This window comes from Phalangium opilio, unplaced genomic scaffold (genome assembly GCF_054372755.1).
Source record: "Phalangium opilio isolate 3A_F unplaced genomic scaffold, DU_Popi_V2 ptg001662l_1, whole genome shotgun sequence".
NCBI classification, from domain to species: Eukaryota; Metazoa; Arthropoda; class Arachnida; order Opiliones; family Phalangiidae; genus Phalangium; species Phalangium opilio.
Window position 1 is genome coordinate 840,315 of NW_028324260.1, and position 10,891 is coordinate 851,205.

General features: G+C 35.9%; 1 protein-coding gene and 1 non-coding gene across 2 annotated transcripts; one reads left to right on the top strand and one right to left on the bottom strand.

Moving 5' to 3' along the window:
* The first annotated feature begins 2,227 nt into the window (after positions 1 to 2,227).
* TRNAV-CAC (transfer RNA valine (anticodon CAC)) lies at positions 2,228 to 2,300 on the top strand. The gene has a single exon. It is a non-coding gene; the product is annotated as a tRNA-Val (tRNA).
* Positions 2,301 to 9,448: 7,148 nt separating this feature from the next.
* On the bottom strand, positions 9,449 to 10,288 carry LOC149583069 (sentrin-specific protease 1-like). Its single transcript, XM_089864097.1, has 4 exons — positions 10,106 to 10,288; positions 9,775 to 9,933; positions 9,597 to 9,674; positions 9,449 to 9,532 (listed from the first exon to the last, which is right to left on the bottom strand). Exons 1-4 carry the CDS (start codon positions 10,286 to 10,288, stop codon positions 9,449 to 9,451), a joined length of 504 nt encoding a protein of 167 aa, XP_089720223.1.
* Positions 10,289 to 10,891: the final 603 nt, after the last annotated feature.

The window sequence follows — 10,891 nt, forward strand, 5'->3', positions numbered from 1 at the left end:
CCGGCGAATCGAAGAACAGATAGTTTTTAGTGATAATCCCCTCGATGAGTTTACAACATAGACTTATGCCGATGCACACTTATCGCATCTTATAAATTTCTAACAAGGACTTATGCCCAGAGACTTTTGAAAGAGAGAGTTTAGTTATAGTGATTACCCATTTTTGTGACTATCCCCTCGAATTACCTTTAGCAATGCTAAAATGATCAAACGCATAACGCTCTTTTAACACTATGTTAGCTCTATCTAAACCCACATTTGAATTAACCGCAAAACGTTCCAGTCAAACATAACATAGATGGCGATAGCTACCGAACGAGAACGAAACACATGAAACAGGAAACGGGGAAAATCGTTATCTATTTAATTAGCACATAAATAAAAAGGAAATAAATATAAAAACCCCAAAAATACAAATTCATAAGTATCCGACCCTACAGATAAAAATTCAAAAGTATCCGTCCCCACAGATTAAGAGGTACCCCACCCCACATCACACCGACATTTTAGAGATAAAAATAAATAATAAAAAACTTGGGGTTTGTATCAAGTCTCTATAGCTCAATGGTAGAATGTCCGTCTTCTGCGTGAGGGACCCGGGTTCGAATCCCGGCTGCGATCTCAAAAAAATTTTAATTAAAATTAAATCTCTAACCGAGCCCAGTAACCCCTATGGGTGGGTTGTGGTAATATAAAGTTCTTTTTAAGCTAAAATCTGACGATAACGATAGCGAAAACTCCGGCCACTACTGTTACTACTGTTACTACTGTTACTACTGCTACTACGGTTACTACTGTTACTACGGCTCGGGTCAAACTAAGAGCCTCATCGTATACTACGATGTGGCTAAAAACTTAATGACTTACGTAAGATTTAAAAATAATATTAAAATTTATCATCTTCCTTACGAAGAGAGAGTTCCACAAAGTGATTTATTGCCTTTAAGGTGGGCACAGCAGAAATTACACTACTTCAGAAAAAGTTTAAATATTATATTAAAAAACTCTTAAGGCATGACTCAAACAAAAATATATTAGCACGGTAGAATGTCATTAAGAAAACACACTGTTATAGGTACTATTTTAGGCAAAATTTATATATAATGTAAGAAAACATCATAGAAAAGTTACACTGTAATATATTCTGACATGGATAATAACATTTAAATGAAAGGCTAGTTCTTAAAAAATGTAAGAAAAAATCCTTGAAAATTACACTATAATATATCCTGACAATTTTAGACAAAATTTATATACAATTTAAGAAAACATCCTAGAAAGTTACACTGTAATATATTCCGACATGGATAATAACATTTAAATGAACGGCTAGTTGTGAAACCCCCAAAAGGCCATAAATCACTTTGTGGAACTCTCATAGACCAAATTAAAAAAATAGGAATTGGTTGGGGGATGGGGGGGCAGTTGATGACGTCACGTCGTGATGATCTTGGTGGGAAATTTTAAACGGTGGTGGATTTCTGTACGGCATATTTTAGCGTCCTTGGCGGTAAATGGATGCATTGTCAACGCAAGGTTCCACTCTTAAATTAGGTTTACCTTTGATGTTTGGTCGATAGTGAGTTTCTTCAGCTCTTGCAACCCCTCCCCCCTTTTCAATTCGGAACTTATAGAAGATAATGCCTAGTTCTGTACATCATCTGTATATTATTATCAACATTTTTTTGAATCAATTGCTTTGCCACCAACCAAAGTGAAAATAATATTTTACATCTTCTGTAATTCCACAAATATGCATGGGAAACAAGATGCAGGCTACTGTTAAGGCGTGGACCGGGTTTTACGCACTCTCCTCTTTTTTTCTCAACCTGTCAATATTTGACTGATTGTGTAGGCTTATAATTTTGTAAGCTTAACAAAGGATGCTTTTGTAGGAATAAATTTATTCTACAGATATATGTAGATATGACTTGATACCGTTTTGTAACGTTAAAGTAATATTCACCCGCTTTTGCTAATTTCCTTTGGAGATTAACATGGGTTTTTCGTGATTTTTCCCCACCGATAACTTAAAAACTACAGCGAAGATACTTATCGGAATTGTCTTAAATTAACAATTAAGTATTCAGGGTGTGCTATCAGCCAGTTTGATCAAAACAATTAAGTCTAAGTATGTTAATTTTAGTTAATTACAGAAGTACGGCTTTGACCATCGTGATTGGACATAATAATTAGCTAGATCTCTTGGAAAACTCAGTGTTATTACGTATCTGTAGTGTGGTGGTTATCACGTCCGCTTCACACGCGGAAGGTCCCAGGTTCGAGCCCTGGTAGATACATGTTTTGACCATCGTGATTGGGCGCTTGAATTAGCTAGATCTCTTGGAAAACTCAGTATTACCACGTATCTATGGTGTAGTGGTTATCACGTCCGCTTCACATACGGAAACTCCCAGGTTCGAGCCCAGGTAGATACATGTTTTAACCATCGTGATTGGACATAATAATTAGTTAGATCTCTTGGAAAACTTAGACTTACCACGTGTCTGTGGTGTAGTGGTTATAATAAATATTTAACAATTATTTCACTTCACTTGGTTTAATAATGTGACATAGGTAGCATACTTTTTCCCTACTTTTAAAACCATTAAACTAAGTAATATTATAAGTTCAACAGATTGTCAAAAAAATGCTAAAGGCCACTGTAAATGGTGCTTAAATGCCTAATATTTCCTTAATACTTCCAAATAATATTAGTAAATGGCGTGAATTGATCATAGAAATGGGATTAATGTACACCCTAAATGATGTCTTTTTTGGCACCTGAAAAAACAGCATATATGGTGTTTGAATGCACCATTATATTTTAGAGTGCAAATGTATGACGGTAAAGCAAACATAATTATTCAAAATTTAATTACATTAAGACTGAATTTACAGATATTATATAAAAACGTCTTGGTTTGGACCAAGGCCGAAAAAACAAACGATATGAGTGAGGTTTATCAATTTCAGATATTGAAATTTTTTTCTAGTTATTTTTATCCACTCAATCCTTAATCAATATTTAATTCAATCAACTGATTTTACTGCTAATCGATCTAGTCCCTCTAAATTAATTGAAAATATTACATATCTACGCTTTTTCAAGAAAAATTAATTTCATGATAAAATGTTTTCGCAAAATGTAATTGTTCTTGAAAAAGCGTAGATATGTAATTTTTTAAATTAATTTAGAGGGACTAGATCGATTAACAGTAAAATCAGTTGATTGAATTAAATATTGACTAAGGATTGAGTGGATAAAAATAACTTGAAAAAAATTTCAAAATCTGAAACTTCAGTCAATTGATAAACCTCACACATATTGTTTGTTTTTTCGGCCTTGGTCCAAACCAAGACGTTTTTATATAATAAAGAATATGATATAAAGTAAAAAGTTATTTATTTTCTTTAAAAGTATAAATTATAATAATAAGGATATTTTTTCAATTTTCATTTTAAATTGCATTTGATTTAACCTATAGTAATTTCTTCTATCTTCGTAAGGAAGATGATAAATATTAATATTATTTTTAAATCTTACGTAAGTCATTAAGTTTTTCTTTGATATATAAAGCGTTTAGTTGTTTTCTAACGTAAAGTTCCAAGACTAATCTTTCGAGATCTGTAGTTTTAACTTTAAAGGTATGATAAATTTCTTCCGTGTTTTCTTGGGGTTTTTCAGGTGTTTTTTTCCTCGGTCTTGATTTTGTTATTGATTGACTTGGTGTACGTCTCTGTTTCATCTAAGCTAAAGAGTATGTTTTTTGTGTGCCTACCTCTGAGAAAGTTGCACTTAGGGAAATGTCTCAAATGTTCTTCGTAAGGATTATCGGTGGGTTTCCAGGCTAATAAAATGCCGTTCCATTCGAAGCACTGTAGTAGATCATCGGAACGTAACGAATAAAATCCCGCTCTGCATAAAGTTTTTTATAGTTTCCATCTTGTGGCGAGGAGTAAAAAGTATGATATCTCTGCAGCTCCGAGTTCATGATGATGAATGAATATGATGATAGAAATATTCGATTTATTTATCACCAATAGTTCCAACCCCTTTCTTTTACCCCCCCCCATTACTTAATATATGAAATAAAAGAAAACAGTATTAAAAAGGTGACACATTTATTTTTTAAAATACAAAAGAGATTACAAAGAGTATTTCTTAACAAAAGGATTAAGTTCTTTACGGGCGCGTTTCAACATGTTTGTAAGATGACGTCATTCTTCTAACAATCTCGTCCAAACTCTGAAACCAGCGATTAAGGAATTCCAGCATTCCCAAGATCAATAAAATAATTAGTACAATAAGTAGTTTTTAGGGGGTTGATCTCCAAGATCTGGCGTATTCTTGTCAACCTTTGTGTACTTCCCTCCATAACAACTCAAAACATACAATGGGGATGGGGAGAACGTAGCAATCTCCCGCACCTAATGGTAACGGACCCTTCAGCGTGTCATAGTGAGTTATTTTTACAATCATGCCGTTAACATCTTTGTTGATCTCCTTTCCCCTCCCACCCCCCTTGGGTGGAGTATATACCGTTAAGGAATGTATCCTAAATTCTTAATCGGTGCTAAATTTAAAGTTTTTTTTAGTGAAACATAGAGTAATTTTGATAAATGCTGTGCAAATTTATCGACACGTTTTTAACAATTTGAAATGTTTTTCAAATGACGCTTTTCGTGTCGGTAAACTGTATGCTAAAAGACTGATTTCGTTTCGGTGGTCTATTCATTTTCCCATGTATTCCTATGGGATTTTATGAATTTTGAATTATCGTTTTCGTGTCGGTCAATTGTAACCCAAATGATCAAAAACGTTTCGATTGTTTTTTTTATTTCTCACACGAAATGCGTTGTGAATGATGCTTTTTTCAAAACCGTTTTACGTTTTCCACAAATTTTTGATTACGCTGCCGATAATTTTGATAAATATAGTACGTTTAGGTCAATGCTTCGGTCTAATGATATATTGCCTTTCTGTTGACGCAACGGAAACATCTTAAACTTGTTGAGACTTGTCCTAATAATGCCCTCGGGGCAAACACCTGTAATCAATTTAATGCTTGAACCCCCTTGTAGGATGAATCACCAGCCCCTATTAATAAAGCAATAAATCACTCTAAAAATAATTTCCATTGATAACCTTGCACTACAAATGGTTCAACCCCCCCTCCCAAAGCCATTAAGACACGCAAGGACATGTTTAAGTATAACTAAAACACAGATGGGGATAAAGGTGTACCCTCGCCCACCTTTTCAATGCAATAAAACCTGGTGGGTGGTCCAATTAAAGAAAGGACAAAATAAATTCCATTGATAACAATACAACTGGCTCGACCACGCCCCCAAAAGCCATTACGACACGTCTGAACGTGTTTACGTATAAGCAAAAAACAGATTGGGATAAATTCTTTTGTTATGAACCATATTCGACCCCCTCCTCCCCCTTAATGTCATATAACACAAACCTGGGTGGCCAAAAGGGGATTTTGTAAACTATAGAGAGTCATTTCACTTCCGAACTCTGGAGAGAAAGGTTGATGACAAGGCTAGTAAGAAATCACGTGTTTCCTCCGATGCACCTTACGGAATATGTAATTCTTGTTTTGGTAAAAATGTCCCTTAAAATGTGCTAAATAGAAAACATATGAGACAGTCTAGCCATATTCGTGTATACTTTACTCGGAAATGTTAAGATCGGTAAGTTTTTTAGCATAATAAGTAATATTCCGGTATATTTCATTCATCTGACCACATCTCTTTCGGTATGGCCGAAAATGTTCATGAAAACCTCAAAAAACTAGAGTATGTCCCCATGCCACGTACGGGTCATCTACACTGCCCTCATTGTGATGGGACTTTAAAAGACGTGCCTGACTGCGATCAATTAAATTATTTGTGCACATCACTTGACTGTGCGCACTTTAGACGTTCTATTTTAGTTCAATCTAAAAATCTTATCCGTATGTCGACTCATAAAGAGCTAAAACATCTTCTTCACGAGCGAAACCTTTGTACTCTGTGCGGTGAGTTTAAATACCGGATTAAGGACTTGTGCTCGTGTTACGAGTGGACAGATGGTTCACCAGAGATTTAAATCAGCTACAGCAGTGACTTTCGAGATGAAATAGAATTGTGGAAGCATCATACTTGATGCAAATCATATTTTGCTTCATAAAAAAATGGTATCTTTTACTTTGCATCATAACAATGTTTGTATTTTAGTCGATATTCATGTGTACTTTAGTATTATTCGTATGAAGTTTAGTAATTATTTCTAATAGGCCACTTGTGCATGGTAAAATTGGTGTTTTTTAGGTAGTTCATGTGTATATTAGCCAGTATTCAGCTATAACGTTTGCATGTATTTTATATAAATCCCTTGTAGTTTAGTATTATTTGTATGAAATTCAGCTTTAGTTTATAGTAATAAGCCACTTGTGCATGGAAAAATTAGTGTTTTTTTAGGTAGTATTATATAAATTCCAGTATTTTAATCTATATTCATGTGTATTTTAGTAGTAGCCAGCATAACCTTTGAATGTATTTTATATAAATCCCTTGTAGTTTAGTATTATTAGTATGAAATTTAGTATTAGTTTAGATTAAAATGGATGCTGTTACTAAGCAGACGTTAATTCGCGAAGCTCTTTCAAAGCCAGGGAAAATAGTGGCAGTTACTTTTATCCTCGTAACTGTATTTCTAGTTGAATTTGCATTTTGGTATTGTAAAAATATTACCTCAATTTCGAATAACGCAACAAAAATATCTTAAACATGTAGAGACTTGTCACGATAATGCCTTCGGGGCAAACACCTTGAATCAATTAAATGTTTCGTGGTAGGAAGAGTCACCAACTAACAAAGCAATAAACTGAGCGTGGTTACGAATAAATAAAAAGCCGATGGAATGTCTTAAGACGTTTGGGCTAGTCATAAATCACTCTAAATACAGATTCCATTGATAACAATGCAAATGGTTTAGCCACGCCCCCTTTTAAGGTCCTAAACCACCTGGTCGGTGGCCAATTAAGGACAATAAAAAAAGATCCAATATACCCTCAGGCTAAATATCAACCCCGCTATCAAGAAAATCTCGCAATAAAGATCATTCGGTTGTAACCTTTTAAACAGTAAAGACCTGTAGCAAGAATGTCCACCAATGCCGGAGATCGTGTTTTAGATTACCGCGTAAACGCCCGCGTTAGACTAGGGGATGAATGCTCTGCCGATTTCGGGGTGAATGCATACAAGCCAAGCCTACTTTTGACAAAAAAGGACGGAACTATTCTCACCATCTCGGAAGACGTTTTGAAGGAATTTATGGAGGAGTGTACGGATATATATTCAGCTATGGAAACTGGCGACTGGGGTAATTATCGTCACTTGAACTTGAAAATAAAAATAACCGTTATGGAGGGGAATATAGTATTCGAGGATGGTAGCGTCTTCACTCTAACAAAGGCCGAGGCAGGGAAACTGAACGAGAAATTTAGTTATATGAGATTTCACTTCAAGCTTTTAAATGATCAAGCCGAAGTTATTAAATGCATGTGCGAAGCTATTGTAAAATGCATGAATGATATATATCAAAATGGGCGGGGCTTTACCTTTCCTCACTCGGTCTATATACCACTCTAGTCACTATAGCGTGTTACCACGGATAAAGAACGCGCGTGAGGAAATTTGTTTTCACGATATAGGATCGGCAACTCCCTATCTCGAACGACACCTTTTTTCCCGGTTGTCAGCACGCGCGAAGCTAGGTTTTTACGTAATCTAGTATCGCGCGTGCTGACAAGAGATAAAAAACTTCAGGATCTTCCGGACCAGCCAGTTTTTTTAGCTCGAGTGCACGGACCTCTGGGCCTTATTTTCAAATACGCGTGAAATTACCTACAGCCTACTACGCGTATTTGAAACTAAGGCCTAGAGGTCCGGGCACTCGAGCTAAAAAAAAAACTAGCGGTTATTTTAAATCCCGAAGATCCTCAAGTTTTTTGTCTCTTGACGGCACGTACGAAGCTACGTTCCATAGAGAAAAATATATATGCGCGTGTTGAAAACCGATGTTTTTACCAGAGTATATACGGAATAAGCCGTCGCCAGAGATAGGGAGTTGCCTATCCTGTAGAGTGAAAACAAATTTCAACCTCACGCGCGTTTTTTATCCACGGTGTTACCACGAACTTTGTAGTGACGTCACACGCTCTTATCTCTTAGCTTATTTTCAGGCGACCATATTGGCAGTCGCGAGACGTCGTCAGCTTGGGCAATACAAATTCGGGACCCAATGGTAACGTCACAGTTTTTCCCCCCTAGCTTCGTGGTAGCACACCCACTATGAGTAACGGATTAACGGAACAACCCGTCTACACGTGACTCTACCATAGACATATTTTGGGCCATGTTAAAGCTTCGGTTAAAGTCATTATACAGCACTTATTATTAACTTAATATTTTCAATACATTTGCACGGTTAACGATATAAAATAGCTTGCTGTTTCATATTCATTACTCTGCCTACAATCTCGAAGGAAAGAGAGAGGAATGGAGTGGAAACCCCGCATACCTATAGCGCTGCCTCTGTACCCCCCCCCCCCCCCCACCTACGGCCCAGCACCGTAGTCCTCCCAGCATCCTCAGCGGTTAGGTACGGTCATACTGGACGAAATTGTAAAGGACCACGGAGCTGTATTGTAGAAAGAGGAGTAGAGACTCGTACCTTCCCCTCTATTAAAAAATGCTAGACTCTCGGACCCTCCCTCCAAATTTTAGGCGAGCCAGTGTAAACAATAAAGATGGCGGCGACGAACGTTCAGGAGGGTTAAAACTTCGGTCTTTCGTGTATCGAGTGACTCCGGAGTCCAGGTGACGGGAGTTTCTCAAGCGTTCGCGAATCTTATTTCAAATTTTTATTTTTACTATTATTTCTATTTACCTATATTAACTATAATATTTGAAAACATTCAAAGAATTAAGCCCGGGGAAAGAAGAAAACGACGCCTTCTTTAAAACAGGTGACGTCAGAGATTGTTTACATAGGCTCGGATATGCGCGAAAATTGCGCGCGGAGCGCTAGTACGCTTATGTCTAGTCTCTACTCCTACAATACAGCTCCGTGAAAGGACGCTCCCCGTTTCTTAAAAATAGAAGCTAGTTTTTAATAGCTCTACGCGGCAGCACTGAGCAATCGCCTACCGAAGGGGTTCGGTACAAGAAGTATCCTCAAGTTTTTTAAAAATTTTATCCGCAAATTAGGACCCCCCGCCATCTTCATTTTTGTCCAATCCATCTCACCTTCCTTATCCCCGCTACGATGGACCAACATTCAGCCCAACTTTCCCGCCAAATTTTCAAAAGTCATAGTGCTAGCGACGTGCCACATTGAAGGAATCGGGAGTTAATGACCAAGGCTTAGTATAAATTACTAAGAAAATGTTTATTTTAAATCTAAGTTTTTTGGTAACAACGTTTTATTTAAGATTTCGTAGCGCATTTGTCGTCGGAAACGTGGCATGTTGCTCTGCAAAATAAAATATGTTAATAACTTAATATTTAAATGTAGTAAATAAAACTTTAATATTTACTTGCGTAAATGTTATTTCAGCATTTCGCGTAATATATTCGGCGTATTTGCAAATAAACATTCCGCAATCAAAGCGATTCTTTCATCGTGGAATATTCTAGAAATAACATGGAGTTGATGAACATTAATCGCAAAAGTAAATAACAATAAATATATAAAAACAAAAAATAATGCAATACTTTAACTGTTTCTAGTTTCCAATCGCTCGTATCAAGTTCAATTTTGCGTTTATTCCAGCTTTCCTTCGCCAAATAATCTTTTAACGCCTTCAAACACGCATCATTACTTCCTCCCATAGAGTCGTAGTATCGGATTTCTCGTTCACGAAAATCGATCACCTAAAATAAAAATAAAAGACGTTACATTAAATTGATTTCTTATAAGTTATAAACAATATAGAAAAAGTAAATATAGAAAAAGTAAAAATAGAAAAAGTAAATATAGAAAAAGTAAATATAGAAAAAGTAAATATATTTATATTTTTTGTAAACATTATAGTACGGATCATACCGCTAAACACCAATGCTTTTCCACATTCAGATAGATAGGAACCAAAAGAAGATCGAAACAAAAAATATCTACTAGTTTCGTCCACCCACGCACAGTATCGTAGCCAGAATTAAATAGCCTCGGGAAGAAGAAAGTATCGAAAGCGTAACACGCTGGGTAATTCTTTTCTTTCCCACGTGTCATTTACATTTTGTTGAAATAATTTATTATCTGTTTATAATAAAAGATTATTATTATTATTATATTAAACCATTTTTAAAACTGAAACTACAAATTTACATTATCATTTAAATTTAAAATGTAAAATAATAATTTGAGATCGTCCATTTTGATGTAATTTGTTTCGTCACTCCTTTTAATTTCCGTTTCATTTTTATTCGTCGATAAAAATCCTGAATCGTCGGATTCCCATTTTTGTATCAATCCTGAACACGATAAAATACTTAAAGGAATAGCGACGTGATTTAAAAATTATCTCAAATCTAAAGAAAACCTTACTTTTTTGAGAGTTTCAACTCTTCTGATTCCAAAAATATGCTTGATTAATATTTAAATATGAAGGAAAACACGGGAAAAAACACTTTGAAAACTTGAAATTTGGGGGGCAAAAGCAAATTTGCGAAGCAGATTTTTGGCGGGTTTTCTCCTTGCTACGTCACTTACGGCATCTCGCGGAAAAGCCAAGCGCGCGCGCCCGAGACTCCCGAGTCTACTAATGCTGCGCGCGCGAGCAAAGAAAATATAGAACTATCTCTGCGCGCGAGTCTGAATAAATTAGGCTTAACG

What these genes read in the sequence shown, in the direction of transcription:
- LOC149583069 (XM_089864097.1), bottom strand. Translation starts at nt 10,288, where the DNA reads ATGACACGTGGGAAAGAAAAGAATTACCCAGCGTGTTACGCTTTCGAT. An exon ending in AAAAGCATTGGTGTTTAGCG is followed by an intron (nt 9,934 to 10,105) that starts GTATGATCCGTA and finishes TTTTTATTTTAG; the next exon opens with GTGATCGATTTTCGTGAACG. An exon ending in GGAAACTAGAAACAGTTAAA is followed by an intron (nt 9,675 to 9,774) that starts GTATTGCATTAT and finishes CCACGATGAAAG; the next exon opens with AATCGCTTTGATTGCGGAAT.